This window comes from Cynara cardunculus, assembly GCF_001531365.2.
Source record: "Cynara cardunculus var. scolymus isolate 2C chromosome LG 15, CcrdV1, whole genome shotgun sequence".
NCBI lineage: Eukaryota > Viridiplantae > Streptophyta > Magnoliopsida > Asterales > Asteraceae > Cynara > Cynara cardunculus.
The window spans coordinates 11,248,129-11,268,307 of record NC_037542.1 but is presented as its reverse complement, the minus strand read 5'-3'; the positions used below and the strand labels follow the sequence as shown (position 1 = coordinate 11,268,307).

General features: G+C 30.4%; 1 protein-coding gene and 1 pseudogene across 1 annotated transcript; both read right to left on the bottom strand.

Annotated features, from left to right (window-relative positions):
- Positions 1 to 7,295, bottom strand: part of LOC112527570 — a 9,618-nt pseudogene extending 2,323 nt beyond the window's left edge.
- Positions 7,296 to 16,748: 9,453 nt separating this feature from the next.
- On the bottom strand, positions 16,749 to 17,789 carry LOC112527573 (transcription factor MYB30-like). The gene is made up of 3 exons (XM_025138284.1): positions 17,600 to 17,789; positions 17,377 to 17,506; positions 16,749 to 17,285 (listed from the first exon to the last, which is right to left on the bottom strand). The coding sequence occupies exons 1-3, from the start codon at positions 17,730 to 17,732 to the stop codon at positions 16,862 to 16,864; spliced, it is 687 nt and encodes a 228-aa protein (XP_024994052.1). The 5' UTR covers positions 17,733 to 17,789; the 3' UTR covers positions 16,749 to 16,861.
- Between the last annotated feature and the right edge of the window lie 2,390 nt (positions 17,790 to 20,179).

Sequence of the window (20,179 nt, the reverse complement as noted above, 5' to 3'; positions counted from 1 at the left end):
ATATATATATATATATAACTGAAATAATATATGTTAAAAATTGAAGACATGGAACAATGATTGCAGATGCTTTCAATGAATAATTCAATTTGCAATTAAGTTTTAAATCTATATAAGGATTGGAAGCCAGTGGACAAATGCGCATTTTTGCTTTAAAAAATGTTAGAAAGATAATGTTATAAAATACTAAATATAGAGAGTAATGCATTCAATCTTCTTTAAGGAAAAAAAATACAATAATAACTATATATGTTTGTGTGTGTGTATATATATAAATCAAATAAAAACCACTTCAATTTGTAAAAACCGTAAAAACTACTCTCATCCGTAAATTTTATTATTTAATCTTATAAAATTTTTTCATATATATAACTGAAATAATATATGTTAAAAATTGAAGACATTGGAACAATGATTGCAGATGCTTTCAATGAATAATTCAATTTGCAATTAAGTTTTAAATTTATATATAAGGATTAAAAGCAAGTGGACAAATGGGAATTTTTGCTTTAAAAAATGTTAGAAAGATAATGTTATAAAATCCCCTAATATAATGTTAAGAAAAAAAAAATACAATAATAATTATATGTATAATATTATCAACCACATTTAAGGGTATTACGTGCTCCCATCCCTCATAAATATGTAGGAGTAAACTACGTTTTTTTCTCATGTGTTTAAATAAAACCTCTGATTTTCTATGTAATTTTTTATCTTGTAGTATGTAATTTATTGTTATTTTTGTCTTTAAGATTGATTTACAAGTGATAAAGAATTTATAGCAACAATGAATTATAACCCATACCATATAACTGAAAATGATAAGGAGTTGTAAATCAAATGTATAGAAAAAATAACGAATTATAAACGGATGTCATATTTTTTAAAACACATGAATAATAATAACAATTTTTGACGGACAAAAGATAGTTTATTCAATTTATGATAATGTTGTACAACTATTAAATTAATCTTTGTAGAATTACAACAAGTGCTTTTAATCTATAATTAGTTATTGATGATGTCTCTACTAAGCATTAAACATGTTCAACTAACGTTATTGATGAAGATTGTTAATTATATATCGACTTCAATTTTATATAAATAAATAACTAAAACTAATATTCTTTTTTGTGCAACTAAATTAATCACTTTCATCGATGGATATTACCGACATCATAATCTGTTAGTAATTACCAATAGATTACCCTGAAAATAGCAATTAAATATATGATCTAAGTACAATACTTTTTTGACGGATTACCAATAGATTAGCATCGAGAAAATATCCGTCGACGTCGTTGATTCGTCTCTGGTTAGCAACAGATTAATTATCAATTGTTTTTCGAGTACTAACAACAATATATCTGGTATCTAAGAGAATTATTTTTTTATTTTTCAGGAAATGGTCATGGTAATCTTTCAGAATGTGTATCTTTTTTGGAGCTATAGGTTTTCTGTCACTATAATGCATTTACAGTTTTTCATTTTTTTCTTCTGAAAATGGCCTCAAAATTTCGTCGAAAGTTTATCGGTCGCTAAGATGATTTTTTTCATTTTTCTGAAAACAACATTGGGAATCCGTGGGCGTTTTCAAAGAGTTCAAAAATGTTTTACTTATAAGCACATAAGTTAATAATAATGACTTTTTTTTAAGTATATAATACTTATATACGACAAATAGAACAAATAAACTCATACACCATCTTCACCTTCTGTGAGGTTTGAATCCTTGATCTCTTAAGAGGCCAATGACTCACATACCGCTAGACCAAAGACCATTTAGCATAATAATGGCTCTTATTGGCCCTTAATAGATCATAATAGGTGTATATGATACGCAGTGAGTCGTATTATGTCTTAATGGTTCATATTCAATGATTCGATCTACTTATGTCTTAAGAATCATATTAGGCCTATTACATTGGATCTCATTGGACATAATGAACAAGAATAGACCTCAAGAGATGTTATTGGATGTTTTTATTAGCTCTTAAATGGAACAAATTGGATTTAATTGGCCCATTATGGGTTTCATTGGGTATATGTGAATCATAAATAAATCCTCAAAACCAAATATTTCTTGACGACCTTTTGGTTTCTCTCATGCCTCCCCACAAATATTTTGCAATCCCGAGGGTTTCTATGGAAGCAATCTCTATCACTTAGGGTAGTGGAAAAGTCTGCTTACGTCTCCACACATATTTCCAAGTGAGATATACAACCACATTTGGTTTGGTTTCCCGATTTCCATAATCCATACAATACAACCGCTTTTGTTCATGGTAAAGTTTTGAAATCTAGAATATTTTGAAATTTATCATCATAAAAATCAATCATGTTCTGAATTGTCATTAAAGTTTTGGGAGGGTATTAAACATGTCGTTCGACCAGGTAAATCCTAGAGGATAAAACATACATCTCACATGATTATGATGGCCACAAGTGCAAGGGGCAGGGATCGAGTTCTGAAAAGATGGGATGCCATCTGTAACATCCACTTTTTTACCATGAGTTGTGTCACGTCATTCTCATTAAATAATAATAAATAACACAAAAATAACGGCTAATAAGGTCTTGTTACAACGGAAATTTTACCAAATGTAAATGTAAATAATAGCTAACGTTAATCCGTCCCGTACTAGGTTACATTACAAAATCAGTAAACATGACCGCTACTCTTGAAATTCATGCCCCTAAGATGCATACTAATAGTTAGCTTCACAAAGCTCAATGAGTTCATGATTTTCGTGCACAAATTATACATGTCTCAACATGCTAATAATAAACAAAATATTCAAATAATATGCATATCAATTTCAAAAACCCATATGAAATAGTTACGAAATAAACTGTCCCATCGTGTAAATGTTTTATTGTCATTGACGTTCCCCGAGTATACGGCTCACTCTTGTCCGTTCACCCATCCCTAAGGAAGAGCCATCCCTTTTGACATGTCAAACCAAATTCCAACCCGATTTACTAATCTTGTACTAAGACCATGTTTATGACATGCTAAATAATGTTTTGAAAGACACTAAACAATTAGCGTGCAAATCACAACATAAATTACATGCATGCATCAAACCCATAACATGTACGTAAAAGTAATATTTCATAAACATATGCATCCCAAATAATTATCATACTCAAATAATTTGTACTAAGCATGCAACCCAGTTTAAAGTCTCTTGAAACATCGCGCCAAAACCCCAATTTTTTTTTATTAACCTGGATATCTAACCCGCTATGCGAGCCGACTAATTTTAGGACGCAAAACCCTAGCTTTGCTTTAATGCTCAATGTCTTGATCCTCTCTCATTCAAAACTCGACTAGACCCCCAAAAGGCTTTTGTATCTCACACCCCTATGTATTTATACCCGAGTTTCCTAAGCATAACGGTCCATATTGGATGGCCAAAGATCCCCTTCATTAAAAGGGTTCATAATTACATGTCATTAAAAACTCTATTAAAATGACGGTTTTTAAAACTTTTCAAATTCAAAAGGTTTTCCAAATGGGAAAACATGCCCTCTAACTTCATCCACCTATAGACTATAGTTTAATTCCCAAGTTCTCACCTTCAAGAACTTTTTCCTCATACTTTCGAATTTTTTATTTTTGGCCTAATAAAAATCCATCATTTTTCTTTTACTATCTCATTTTCCTTTCTTATCATTAATATTTATTTTTCATTTTTAATTAGGGTGTCACGCCATCTTTATCCCTCTAAGACTCAACACCACCTTTATGGTTAATCATCATTAAGAGTCGGGATAATTGTGATTGATTTTATGAAGATAAATTATGAAATATTACTAACTTCTTCGAAAACCAAATTTTAGAATATTATATTAATTTTTGGTCTAAAAGATGTTTTAATTTTAGTAAGGAAAAATTGCAACAAAATTAATGAAGAAAAAAAAAATAAGTTGATTCTTATTCTAGTGAACTAACTTTCAAAATTTTCATTGTAGAGTTTACAACAATAAAATCCTTATGTAATGACCATCGAAAAATACAGGAACGAAACAATCAACCTATTGATATTGAAAAAATCCTTTTTGTATATCTAAAAGTCTCGTTTGCGTACTAAGTAGGTAAGATAATGTGACAAAATAGTAATAATATAAAGATTATATAATATCTACGTCATTTATAAAATAAAAACCATCATCACTCTAGCCATTTTTCTCCATTTTCATCTTTTCCAACCACAAATCCTCCACCATCTCAACTCTTTATATTTTTCATCTATTTCTTAACCCGATAAAAACCACAAGAAAAAGGAACCATTACAACCCATCAAATTTTACTATAAATGCTTTTATCAACTGCGACATTCCTTATTGATAAAGCTGATAAAATCATTAAAAAAAGCCAAACCTTTACATCAAGAATGACTTAAGACGGTATTAGAAAATAAAGTATCAGTGACGGTTATTAACGGCGTAAAAAATCAGTTGTAAATCAGCAATGGATAGGCCAAGAACCATTTCTCTCGCAAATCAGCAATAGATTGGTCAAAAACCATTTCCCTCGTAGATTACTTGCTGGTGTTTTATGGCAGGGGGTTTTCGGCCAACAATCCACCGGAAATTGAGTTTTCTAGCGGATTTGGCCTCGGGAAAAGTACTTTATTTAGTAGTGTTTAGCACGTGTTCATCGTAGTCATATTTAACAGTTTTTTGTATCAGATTTTCGGTTACAAAACAAGAAATTATCGATCTGAAATTTGGGTCTAATAGATGGTATTTCACTTTTCCAATAATACCTTTGTTCACTTACGTTTACACCGGCATATTATGCATGTGTTTCCATTTCATTACAAAAATGCCATTGTTGATTTTGAACCATAGATCATATAAATTGAAGAGTAGGATTGATTCATAAAGTTAACACCAATTATTGGGTTAACAAAATAACTAGCTCATATACACACACACACACACATACATACATATACATACAGGTTTGGGTTCACGTGAGACCAAGGGTTTTTCATGAGACCCATAAGACCAATTTATGTTCCTTGATCAATTTTATAAACTAATGATCTAATGGTCTAAAGTTGCACGGTGACAATTTTGTGATTATTAAGAAGTCTCGTGGCGTTTATGAATGTTCAGATTGTCAGATTGTAGATCTAATCTAAGGGTTAAGAATGGGTCTTCAAATTGTAGATCTAATACAAGGGTTGAGAATTGGTTTTACGGGTCTCACGAAAAACCTTTGGTCTCACATGGTTGTACAAATGCGATAGGTTGTATTTGAAATAAACCCTATATATATATATATATATATATATATATATATAAAGAGAGAGAGAGAGAGAGAGAGAGCGCGAGAGGGAGGATCATACGAAAATGCTAATTATTTAAGAGAATACAAAAACGGACAAATCACGTGTAAAATCACATATGATTTTACATTAACAGTCAAAAAAGTGTGCGGACGACCCTATGGCCACGTCTTCGGGTCCCGGACAAAGTTGCATTAATCATATGTGATTTTGTAAGTGATGTTAGTGTAAAATCACATTTGATTCGACCGTTTTATTATTATTTTATATGGGGATCGTTCTCGTTTGAAACTTACTCCTATACATATGCATATGCCAATGAACTTGGACTAGTTAGATTTAATCGGCAAAGGAAGAAACGGGTAGGTTGCCAAAAGAATCTATCACCAAAATATAGGTTTGAAATAGACTTGTTGAAGTATTTGATAGTTCCATTGGCAACTCCAAGATAACTCCACAACACTATCTTATTCGTAATTAACAATACCTTCGGTTATGAACTGGCTGTCATATGCAATTTGCCGTATCGATCTGACGACCAAGAAATGATCGACTTGATCTTGGTTCTCCCTTAATTAAGATCACCCACCAACCATGGTTAAGACCTGCCACAGGTAATTAACTGCTATAACAAGTTGTTTTGTCCAGTCTTTTTGAAGCATATATATATATATATATATATATATATATATATCGAGTCAGATCCATTTTCAAGTTAATTAATTTAGTTCTTGAGATTATCCAAACCCTCCATCGTCTAATTCATTAATCTTGAGATTATACAGATGATTATTTAATTTCGAACAAACATATGAATTGGCTTTAGATCAAAAATATGAATCCATGGTTGACCACAAAAGCACATCATCCATGAGGTCGTATTCGAAGGAATCCTGGGAGATGAAATCACTGGTTGATCCCAAAGGTGAGAACATTTTATCACTTGATGCTATGATGCTTTCGTTGTCCGTGAAAACCACAGGATCGATCGAGAAACCTTCTGTCATGTGTTGGGAAGATTGTGAAGTAACATTACTTGGAACTGCATAATTATCTGAGCCACTTAACGAACATGGTGATGGTTCACTTGTTGAAGAATATGATGGCGATTCTGAAGATAATACAGCCAATAAAATTCCAACTTCATCTTGGTTGTTTATTTGAGCAAAATCGTTCCACCCCTTTGCCAACTGAGCTACACACCCGAGGGCATCTTGGTTGTTTTTCAAGTTTTCTATTTTCATCGTACATCCTCCGGTGTAAGCCTTTCCCTGTTCGAAACTCCCAACAACCTGTTCCTTCTTTGACACAATTTGATGATCTTTTGGAATCGATCGGTTTTTCAAATGTGTATGCCAATGGTTTTTTATTTCGTTGTCGCTTCGTCCCGGCAATCTTGCGGCAATCATTGACCATCTGTGGGTATGACAAAATAATTTCATTTAGTCAACAAGATCTAATCTTAAAATATCTATCTAAAAAGTGCTGTAGGGGTTTAATAGTGTGAACTTACTTGTTGCCAAGCTTGTTATGTAAAATAACAATGGCATCTTCTTCTTCTTTTGTAAAATTCCCATGTTTAATGTCTGGGCGTAGATAATTCATCCATCGCAACCTGCAACTTTTCCCGCATCTCGACAAACCTAAACAAGAGGAATTAACAAAAAAGAACCTTAATTGTATATACATACATACATACATACATATATATATATATAATCCTGTGTATAAATTTATATGAAATCTTTCAAGAAATTGGGAAGTGGATGATGAGATATACCGGCCAACTTGGGAAGTTCTGACCAGTTAGGATGGCCGTATCTGTAGATGAAGGCTCTTAATTTGTTGTCTTCTTCTTCACTCCATGCACCTTTCTTCATTCCATATTTGTCAAAACGTGGTGCACGAACCATCTTCGATTGATTCTGATCTGATCTGTTAATCAATTTCTGGCTGACTTAATCAAGTGTGCAGATGTAGCTAATTAACCACAGTCAAATATACATATGTATATATATAGGTGAGGACCAAAACGTGTATGGAAGAAAAATATGAATTTAAAAAGACCATAAGGATCAACTTCTTCTTTAGTTGGCTTAATTAACTGTCGAAGAAGCCACCAGCTAAGAGCCTCTCCTCCAAAATAAATAAAGAAAAATAAGATTTCGAAGCTTTTCTTTTTGTTTTACCTTTACAACTCTCGTGAAACGAAGAAACTATAAGGGAGGGTGATGACTCTTACCCGGGATGAACGCTTATCAGGTAAATTGTTATATATGATACGTTTTGATATACTATAATCTTACCCAATAAAATAAATTATAGTGTTGACTTCTAACATTAAACACTTATCGGATAAACATTTAGGTAAACGGCCCCTTAGTCAACCTAATATAACAAAAACTAAATCATTCGGTTAGCCTATTTATATAATACTGTTGAAAAGTGTCTTATGCATAAAAGTTAATAGAACTTTCTTGAAAGTTGTATAAAAAGGTTAATAAAATTATTTGTTTTTGTGTTATATAAAATAAAAATAAAAAGTTGTCCAACATCTTTGATAATTTGATAGGTCGTCTTTTTTTCATTCTTACAACTTATTATGACGTTTGGAAAAAAGAAAAAGAACTCATGACTTTTGATCCTATAAATAAACCTAAAGTCCCATCAAATACTATGTTCAAATACCAGAACACAATAGTTAAAATTAGAAATTATTAAAAAAAATGCTTAAATATATTTAAATTGGTCAAAATAGTTATTTATCTTACATAAATTGGTCTCTTAGTCATTCTTCTCCCTAATTTACCCAAATATCAACATCTCCACAAACCCTATGTCTACTACTTGCGGACCTAACTAAAAGATTAAAAAAAAAGTCAGTTTGTAGACTTCGTCGTCACAATTACGGATCTAACCGTCATAATTGTGGACCTAATGATATATAGAGAAATTATGGAGAATAATGTGTAGAGATAAATTGTTATTTTAGCAAGTCTCCCAAAATATATGTTCTTCTTCTTGTTTTCTAGCAAGGTGTCCCTACACGTGCGTTATAACTCGCTTTCTTCACAATGGTCAAACAAATATTTTGAGTTAATTACACTTTCGGTATGAGTAGTTGTAATTAATTATCAACTTTAGTCTTTCTTTTGAACAATTATAATTTTAGTTACTATAGTTGTTATATTACTTCACTTTTGGTCCCTTACATTACCATTTTGCTTTGAATTTGATCCATCAAACTAATTATGTTAATAGAACTCCGTTAAATAGGGGACATTTTGGTCTTTTTACTCTTTTCTATCTTTTATGTTTTGCTTTGTCATATATTTTTTTGTCTTTCTCTTATTTTAAAAATAAGCTTGAATGTATAACCTCCCACCACCCCTCGACGTCCCCCACAGTCCTATGAACTATCTGGTTGTCATCTCGATTGGACTCCGATGAACCCAAAAAAAGAAACAATAAAACTCTAAAAAAAACATAAATAAACAAAGCTATTGCAGATCCAAAATCAAAACAAACTTTTTTTCCTTAAAAAACAAACCCAAGAAGATGAAAGTGGATCTGTGTTTGTAAGAGTGGTGCAAAACAAAATAAATTAACCTAGAAAACTTAAGCCCCAAATTACATATTATAATAATCAATGGATAAGATTAAAAAGAATCTTAATTAATGTGATTCTAAAAATATTTAAGAGTTAAGATGAGAAGCATAAGAAGTGATTTGGACCCTAAATCACCTTTAATATCAAACTCACCCATTAATTGATCTGTTGTATTTTGGTGCATCTCATCCTAATTGCATCCAAGGGTATACTTATGCATCTACCTTAACTCTCCTTCACCGGAACCTAACCCTATATATGTGTGTGTGTGTGTGTGTATATATATATATAGAGAGAGATAGAGAGAGAGAGAGAGAGAGAGAAATTCAAACGAAAACGCTAACTATTTAAAAAAATAAGAAAAATATCGCTAATGTAGAAAAGTAATTTAATCATATAAAAGTTATCCAATGTATTTATTTAAGATTTTATTTTTATCATATTTATGATTTTAATATGATGGAATTTTTTATTTATAAAATATTTTATATTTAATGCATTTACAATAAGCGTATTTAGTTTTCAAAAAATTACAATTTTCGTCAAAATCACATTTGGTTCACAATTAAATAATTTTTTTCCAAATGTTTTTTTAATCTTATGTGATTCAAAATTTGAAAAACATTTATTGAAATTAAACATTGAAAAAGAAATTTAATAAAAACATAATCATATGTGATATGTAACAAACCTGTAAAAAAAATCATATATGATATGTAGTAAAACGGAATCACGTGTGATATGTTGCAAAACTGTAAAAACGTCGATTAATTATCGATATCACATGTGATTTTTGACGAAAATTGTAAAAAGATTATTTGATAAACTATTTCAATAAAATAAATATTTTAAATAAAAAACTATATCACACTTATTTTAAATGTTGTAAAAAATAATAAATAAAATATTAATCATACTTAAATCACCAAAGTTATAAAAAAATTATGAATAAATACCGTAAGTAAATAATCATTATAGAAATAAATGACTTTCCATTTATAATCTGCATACAACAAATGACACATCTCTTTTTGCGAGATTTTTGAAAAAAAAAATATTTATGGTATTATTTAATGAATTGATTGGCCTACAATTATTCTATTATTCATTTAAATAGGTATTATTCTGGTATGAATTTGATTCTCTCTCTCTCTTTCTCTGTGTATGTATATAGTAATATATATAATACTATATTTATTTATTTTTTAATTTAAAATTAGAGAAATAACAAGAAAAACTAAAATGACCCTAAGTTAACAAACTTTTCAAATGAAGTAAGTCAAAGGGACTAAAAATGAAACAAAATGACAAGCACATTTACCGAAAGTGTACTTAGTTTAAAACATAGACTACAATTGATAATGAACGATAACACATGGACCAAAAATGTAATTTACTCAAATATTTTATTTACAACAACAATGCGTATTATATTTATATATGAAAAGAAAGAAAATGGATTTATACTAAAAAAAATGAAGTCCAAATGCTAGCCGAAAGATGTTTATTGGTTTGTATAATTCAATATCAAATTTTTTTGTCATTATTATACGTGTCTAAAATAATATTTAGATAAATAAAAAAAATTGATCTTCGATATACAGCCTCTTAATTTCAATATTTCTTGTAAATTAAAAAAAAAACAATAACTTTAATCATAATATTTATGATAACAATGTGATTTACGGGTGTTTTCTCTCAAAAGGTGTTTCAAGTTATCTCTCGACTATATAATACTGATAAGTTGTGATTGTAAGAAGTCAGTTATGATAAACACAGTAATCACAATTGTTGTACAGCGTACGTTTAGAATCGAACTCAGGATCTCGACCACTACCAAATCGCAACCCTTGTGATTTGTGATTTTATGGTTTGTGTTTCTTCTTTTGACGATCGTTTTGACAAATTTGGTCAACAACTAATGAAATAGAGAGAACCAATTAAAAAGACTTTGATTAATATATGAGATATAACAAATAAATAAATGAGTCGGTTGCAGAGGGAGATGATAATTCTTACAGTCTTCGGATAGGACAACGAGTTATTGAAAGAAAGTCAAGAGGATGATTAAAAGATGGAAATTTGACGAGGACTCCTTCAAACAAAATTAAAATACTAATTGACGCTGACTTCATTCCCATTTGCGGGGGAACAAAGGAATGCAAATCAAAAGTCAACTGGTCAGCATCCAATTAATGTTTTGTACAGTTTGGGATCTTTTCACATAACAACCAACAGGGAGTAAGATGAAAATAAATAACTGCAAATGGAAGGTCATTTTGGACGAGTGTTTTCTCTTTCTAATTAACTTTTATTTACTTCCATCTTGTTTTCTTGATTGCCAGAGCTAACCTTTTTTTATATAAAATTTAAGGATTTATGTATGCTGGGGTCGAATCATGATTGTTTGTGATAATTGTGAGATACAATCTCAACCATACATTATTAAACATAATATATAGGAGTAGATTAGTCTTTTTTTAAATCTCTCTCCAACCAAGAATTTCTAACAATAAAACACAAAATAAATATGATACACCTTGTGATACCCAATAATTTATAACAGTAAGACCCAAAACCAATTGTGTTACACATTGTGATACCACTGTGATAACGTTTTGAACATGAGTTGATAATAGATGTGATATGAGTTTTAGGCCACACACAACCACAATGTGTCACACGACTGTGATACAATTTTGTTGAGATAATTAACGAAACCGAATTCTTGATAATTAAGGAAACCGAATTTGATAACTATTAAATATAAAAAATATTTAAATTATAATTAATCATTTTACTAAAACGTCCTTTACCGATTAATTAAGGTAATATAATTAATATCATAAAATGATTGGATCATATTGGACCTCACGATTAGCACAAACTAATTAGTTATCATTTGATTAGGCTCCTATTTACGCTTTCTTAAATATGTTGGATATAATATCCTCATGAGAATCAAAATCTACAAGTCCCAAATAATAACAAATAAGTTACCGACGGATCATTGACTAATTTTTTAAGATTAATGTCCGTCGGTAATCCGACGAAAAATAATTAAAGATTAAAATTTATTATTTTAAATTACTGGCGGATGCATGTGGCCATCGGTAATTTAAAATAATAAATTCTTCAAGAATTTTAAAAAAAAAATATTGTTGTTTTTCGGTGGATTTTAGGCGGCTATTTTCAGGCAGATTTCCAATGGTTATTTGATTTTTTTTTTCGTTTTTCATACTTTAGGTTATATATATATATTCCACATGGTATGTATAGTGAATAATAATTCTCATATCGAGTCCAACACACATACACACACATACATGTATGCAATACATACCTATATACAAACACATAATCCGATGTCATTATTATTGGACTTTAATAACTATTAAAAAAGTCTTATTTGGTTTAATGGGTCTTAGTTAAGCCCAACATGCTCATATGTAATACATGTCTTCTCATGAACACGTATTGAACTGTAATGGTTCTTATTGAGTTTTTAATAGATCTATTGGGTTTTAATAGTTCTTATTGAATTTTACATGGACCTATTGGGCTTTTATTTGGTCGTTTTGGGCTTTAATGAATGTTAGTTGGACTTATTGGGTTTTAATGGTTTTTATTGAGTTTTTACTAGATCTGTTGTGCTTTAATGGATCTATTGAATTTATTTGGTCGTATTAGACTGTTATGTATATATTGAGTTTTATTTTATTGTATTGGACTTTAATTGATCTATTGGGTTTTAGTGGATATATTGGGATTTAATAGATATATTAGGATGTATTTGGTCGTATTGGGCTTTAACTGATTTATTGGGCTTTAAATGGTCATATTAGGTTTTAATGGATGTTAGTTGGACTTTAACGGTTCTACTGGTTTTAATGGATCTATTGGGATTTAATAGATATATTGGGCTTTATTTGATCGTATTGGGCTTCAATTGATCTATTGAGCTTTAATTGGTCGTATTAAGCTTTAATGGATGTTAGTTGGTCTTAACCGTATCTATTGGGCTTTGATGAGTTTGGATACAACCAAGATCCTAATTACGTCTTGACTGAAAACTCTACACAGGGTGGTCCATCGTCTTCAGATAGCCAAATGTATGCCTCTTTTTCTTTGATAATGTTCATTGATTTAGTTTATAATTCATATTAAATATTATAACGTTTTCTTTATTTTATAGGAAATTGACGCCTTAAGAAGCCAAGTTAGAGATTTACAGAAAGAAAACAAGCTTCGACTGGTGGAGGAGGAGTTTCGGCAGGCGGATGAGGAGCGACGACGGACGGAGAAGGAGGAGCGTCGGCTGATGTTGGATGAGAGACGAGATAAACAATATGAAGAGATGGTTGCTTTGGTCAGTCTGATCAGTCAATCTCAACAGTTCCTACCGTCACAGTAATGAATATTTGTTTGCTTTGGCACAATTTAGTTTTTGTTTGAAACAAGTGTGTGCTACTTTGGTCGGAATAATTGTATTGGACATTTCTTGTTTTTTAGTTTAATGTACGATATTTAGCGACATATTATCTTTTTAGGTTTTTTAAATATTTATAGGATTTATAGGTTTTAAATACAAGTTTTAAGTATTTATAGGAAAATTATTTTTCTGGAGCTGGGTGATTTTCCGGCAGATATATTTAACGAATAAAAATAATAATTTTAAAAACTAAATTAAATTTCGAGCAGATTAAATAACCGACGGACACTTCTAGAGGTAATTAAATTCAAAATATTTTAAAAATCTGATTATTAATTTTTTAATATAATTAAGATTTTTTTAAATAAACTAAAAAAAGTTGGCTAATTTCCGGCGGCCATTTTCCATCGGAAAAATAAAAATTCGTCGAAAAAATAATCACCGGTGCCTCATTTTCCGGTCGTCATATCCGTCGGAAACTCTGTTTTCCGACGGATATGACCACCGGAAAAGGTGACCAGGGTAGTGTGGAGCATAACAAACATCTATGTTGTCATTTAAGTGTAATAAGTAAATAATGGCTGATAAAAATAGTACATTTCTCTAATTTTATTGGTTTATATGCTTTATTACTAATTTGTTGATACATCAAGAGAAAAATATTGTATCCATTTATTTTATATGTATAAGGATTTATTCGTTTAAAAGAATGTTTGGAATCTTAGGAGGTGTTTGGGATTGTTTATTTAAAACAACTTATGTTTTTTTTTGTAAAAGTGCTTATTAACTTATGTGATATCAAACCGGAGTTTTGTAAAAAGTGTTTGGATTAGCTTATAGCGGTACCAAACTGCAACAAGCTGATAAGTTGTTTTTTAGTGTTTGACAAATTTTGCTTATATCTGTAAAATGGTAAAAAAAGACAGTCTTTTATATTATTGACTTATAAGGAGTGTTTGAGATTGCTTATTAACTTATTTGATTTTTTTAACATATAAAAATGTATTTTTCATCATTTATAATAATATCTATAACAAAATTTTATATCAATAAGATTAATAATTTGTATCAATAAGAATAATTAACAAACATTTATACCAATACMATTAATAATTTATGATGAAAATAATAGATTTATAACTAAAATATCAATAACAAAAAAATGTCAAACTTTTATAACCAAAATATCAATAACAAAAAATAAATCATCATTTATGATAAATATATTCATCTAGATCTACCTATTAGATCTCCTGCAATCATATCTTTTACAGCACTCATATATAGATCGTGACTCCTACGACAAGAACTTGTGTTTTCATGTGCTTCATTGTTGCTACCACATCCTTGATGAGTACGCCTGTAGACTGATTTCTACCTGCAACTTTTCAGCCTCCTCCCTGTCCATTGCAAGTTGTTTCTGCAGCTCTTGTATTTCTACTGAATAATCTGTCTTCTCACCCTATCCACATGGAAAAGAAGAATCAAATATAAGGAAGAAAACTTAAGCTTCTGAAAATTATGTCTAGTTATTGGGTTGCCTCCAGCTCTTTTGTCTACAAATCATGCCATTGTAAAATCTGGTGATTATGCATTTCTAAACAAAAACTTGCTTTTATTTAGAAGCTAGATGAAATGAACAACCTTATGTTTTCTCAAGCGCATTGCTGCTTGCCACTCATTAGAGGTTAGTCTTTCCTCATAACTAGGAAATAGAGCATCGCAAGATGGAAATGTGTTTGGCTTTTTCTTGCAATGGACTTCTTGTCTAACTGCATTTTTCAGATACTTCTCCAAGATAGTCCTAGAGCTACAAGGTCAAGTACTCCATGTTCCACATAAATGCAGTGAATGGTTTTGCATGCACTTTAAGATCTGATCACTCGTGGTTCTAATATTGGTTATAAACCCATCATATTACATAGCAGTGCATGCCATGAACAAGCTTTATCCATCAATGTGAATGACTCAGAATTTCGCACCTGAAGCTTCACAATCAGTGTGCTCTCCTCACTTGCATGATAGATCGAGAATTGAAGCTCCTAATATAGAAATAATGACTTATTAAGTTAAACTTAAGAAGGCCTTACTTCATCCAAAAATAATACAAATCCACCAGTACCTGCTTAGATTCTTTCAGGTTCAGGTTAAATTCGTTGATATCTCCCTCTTGAAAAGCCCTCAACCAGCAACATTATATAAATACCAATACAATACCCAAAGGAATATCCAGTCAATGACAGAAGAAGACATTATGGACAGCTAGACAACTGAGTAAGGCAAGCCAACCATATAAATCTCTTCTCTATGTGCTCTGCGAATAGGCTTTCCTTTAGAAGGGCACATCTATGTCTACCATATAAATCAATGACCTGCTACTAGTTCTGTTTTGATCGATGATTTCACAGGCAGTGGGAAGCGTATCTGTTGTGGAATCTCTGTTCGTATTGGGTTAGGGTATCGATTTGTTCATCGTATAGGGTAGACGATGATGTATATGTGGAGGAGAAGAGATATCGATTGGAGAAGAAGCGATGATGATGATGGGGACAATAATTGTAGTTATTGAAATCTAACTACCACTTTCGAAGATTCATGTAAATCATAGGGACCAAAATTATAGTTTACTCTTTATATAATTACTTTATTCTAATTTTGGTTATCTTTCATATGTTTTAGTTTTAAGAAGTGTGGGCCAACTAATATTTATCCATGGACCATGTTGGACAAGATTACCCTTACAATCCTTAAAAAAGAAACAGCCATTTAAAATTGTCGGATCATGAATGATTTCATAAAACAGTTGAGCATCCTTTCACAGTTATTACCAAATAGACTTCTTTTCCAAGTCTAAATTGTAATAATGAGGAAATATTTTATTTTTCATTTTTTTTTATTATTAACCTAACTCGTTATGTGAGTCTACTAATCCCAGGACGACTACCTGCTTTGCAGATAGCCCAGAGTCACCGCATTTGAACTTCTGTGGTCACAAGACAATTTTTATTCATCCTTGGATTTGAACCTGAAACTTGCAAATATTTTTGATCTTTGGAGCCTATCTCAAACCAATCAGGCACCACCCTTGTGGTTTATTTTATTTATCATTCTAAATTGTAGTAGAAAATTAACATAATATATTTCCTTTATAAAACCAACCATGCTACAAGTCATACAAACTAATTAACTGAGGTATTTATGAAACGATGAGAGTTCAGTTATTATGATTTAAATATGTAAGAAAGATTATTAAAGTTCAATTATTATGAACAACATTATATCTTAGGTAATAATCAAGATATTTATATATTGAATCCTATATATATATATATATTTATTAGACTAAATGAAGGGTTGAATCATTGAGTCCTCGGTTATGATAGAACATGAACTAACGACTTATGGGGAAGAGTTGACACCTGACCTTTATTTGCTGGTTTTGCTAACCCATAACACTCTCATACCAATGGCTTTTTGTTCATAATACAAACATATTAACAAACTTAATTATCGCCTTCAACACCACATTGGTGAGAGTATGTTATCATATGATGATATGATGGCATCGTCGTCCAGTAAAAATGGCTCGTTCCAGAAACTTTCTGACGGTTCGGAAAACCATGGCATAATCTTGGTTGAATCTGCATCATCATGATTTGAGCCAGTCGACCAACATGGTGAGGGTTCAGTCGTTGAAGAAGATGATGGCGATTTAGATGATAAGACTGCCACTAGAACTGCAACTTCCTGTTGTTGCAGTTGTTCGAGGTTTGATCTAAATCCTGTAGTAGGGTTGGGTTTGGAACTTCCAATTTGTTCATTTTTGAACACTTGATCATGAGTTCGATCCTTGGGAACCCGGTTTTTCAGACGTGTGTGCCAATAATTTTTGATATCATTGTCACTTCTTCCCGGCAATTTGGCAGCCATAATTGCCCACCTGCAGTAGATACAACAACATGGTTCTGTTTAAACAAACTTGCTTTATGGACAAATTAAATAAATTAAATATATCGTTTGGTGGAACTTACTTGTTGCCAAGCTTGTTATGTATGTCAACAATCACATCTTCTTCTTCTTGTGTAAAATTCCCACTTTTCATGTTGGGGCGTAGATAATTCATCCACCGTAGCCTACAACTTTTCCCACATCGAGATAGACCTGAAGAAGAGAAACCAGTTAATATATAATCAAGTCTATAATCTGATTAATTAACCTATTTAAAACTTAATCATCAAGATTTCGGTTGAATACCGGCAAGAGTGGGAAGTTGACGCCAGTTACGGTGGCCGTATTTCTCGACAAAGGCTCGTAACTTGTTGTCTTCTTCTTCACTCCATTTACCTTTCTTGATTCCATATTTGTCGAAACGTGGTGCCCTGACCATATTCTTGTTATGTATTGTTTATGTAGTAGTAGTAGTAGTAGTATGAAGATGAAATAAAGTTGTGGATGAAAAAGGTAGTGTTATATACAGCTACAAACAAAGACGTGTTTTTATGGAAAGTCAATCAATAGAAAAAGACCATAGGAAACCTCTCTTTTTTGGGTTTAATGGCATTTGTTGTGGAGTGAAGTACAGTCTACCATTTCACACTACATTGAGTGTCACGTTTGCTCTTTCCTCCACCTCTACCGTTTCAAGAATTATTAAATTCGTTGGCTTATCCTTCCAAGAACTCCATAACTACATCCAAATATATCTATATCTATACATCTTATTAACCAAATTTAACAAAAGTCTTAAAATATTAAATGACCAAGATACCTTTTATCATTTTTTCACTTTTTCATTTTTTCACCCAATCCTCTCCTCACATACACTCACCCCCTCACATACACTCACCCTCTCACAACTGGTTTTTTTAAAATTATAATTTTAAATTTACACTTTATACCCCTATAATTAGTTAATTAATTTACTTTACGTCCTTTATTTTTAAATGTTTCATTTTAAACATTTATCAAATTAACATACATAATCGTATATCAATTAAAACATGTTTAAAAAATACATTTTTATTTTAACAAGTTACACCATTATAATTGTCTCGTTAATACTTTCGAAATGAGTCCAATATTGAATAGTTTTTTACTTAATTATATTATTATATATTATATATACTGTGAAAAAAATATTTTTAATATTTACGATTTATACTTTTATAGTTATTTATTTATATATATACTATATATTTTGGGGTTAGGCTGTCCAAATTGCACTGTATAATATATTCTGAATTAATATGTTCTTGGGTTTTTTTGAAATATATATATATATATATATATATACATGTATTAATTCAACCTTAATCTGAGTTTCTGGACAAGAAAGATGGTAAGCAATTAAAATTTCATTCTAAAACCCTTTTTTTTTGTCTTTTCATGGCTTATGATCTGTCAAATTTATAGTTTTCTTTATTGGTTTTGAGTGTTTATCTTAAAACTCAAGTTTTTTGGTTCTTTGCTCTTGGTGTAAATCGAACACATTTGTGGAGTCGTTTAAATATGTTGGATTTTAAACTGTCATACAATTTTTTTCATCGATAGTCTGTAATTGGAACCATAACTCTTATTTATTTAAATTGTATTAATATGTAAAGACCAAGTGTAACATATATCATTGTTAAATTTTATCTTATAAAACCAGTGAAACTTCAAAATCGTTAAAATTCATGGTTCCCGTCGCATTGCACGGGTACACAACTAGTATATATAAATTAGAGACTAAAGTTTTTTCGTGAGACTCGAAAGACCAATTTATGTTCATTGATCAATTTTATAAGCTAATTATCTAATGGTTTAAAGTTGTACGGTAACAATTTTACGATTATTGAGAAGTCTCGTGGCGTTTATGAATGTTCAGATTGTCATATTATAGATCTAATTCAAAGGTTAAAATTTGTCTTACGAATCTCGTGAAAAATCATTGGTCTCACATGATCCCAAGTCTATATATATATATATATAAAATTTTGTTCTTTTAAATATACGTACGTATTCATGTATAATTGGTAGCTTCTTGTCTAGGTGAAGGTGACAAACACTTGCCACGTATACCTACTTGTTTTATTTACTATTATTATTATATTATCAATATTAAACTGCTCATTAAATTCGACCCCACCATCAAAAATATTGAAAACATAAAAATATAAGTGTTTTCTCTTTTAACCCATCGCTATAAGACAAAACAAAATGGAGTTCAGTTCACAGTAACCTCTTTATTTAGAGGTCAAATATATTGGTCTCTATTTTTAAATATTATTATAATAACTTTTATAGTGTTATATATATATATATATATATATATATATATATATATATATACACATACTAGAAACGTACTCGTGCAACGCAGCGAGATATATTGTGATTTTAATATTTCATTTTATTCTTTATCTCAGTCGATGTTATAATATGGCTTTATGTGATTTTCAGAAATCGATGATGTTTTTATTTTTGAATAAAATATATGTTTGAATATATCATAAAAATTTGACAAAAATATATCGATATTAGTGTCAAATTAACTATTTGAAATTTCTCATTTTTTGTGTAATTTTTTAATTCAATTTTTTTATTATAATTTAATTTAGGTACAATAACGAAGTAATTTATATTTGATTTAATAATATAATTTTCTTATAAAGATAATAATTATTTATTTTGTTAGAAGTCGATAATTATCCTAATTATATTTAGATTTTTTATATTTTAAAATGAGATTTTCATCCTCTATTTGATTATTTTTATCCGCAGTTATTTATACGAATTCAAACATCGAGCTTTAATAAGTTGTACTTATGCATAATTACTTGTAATCTTGAATTT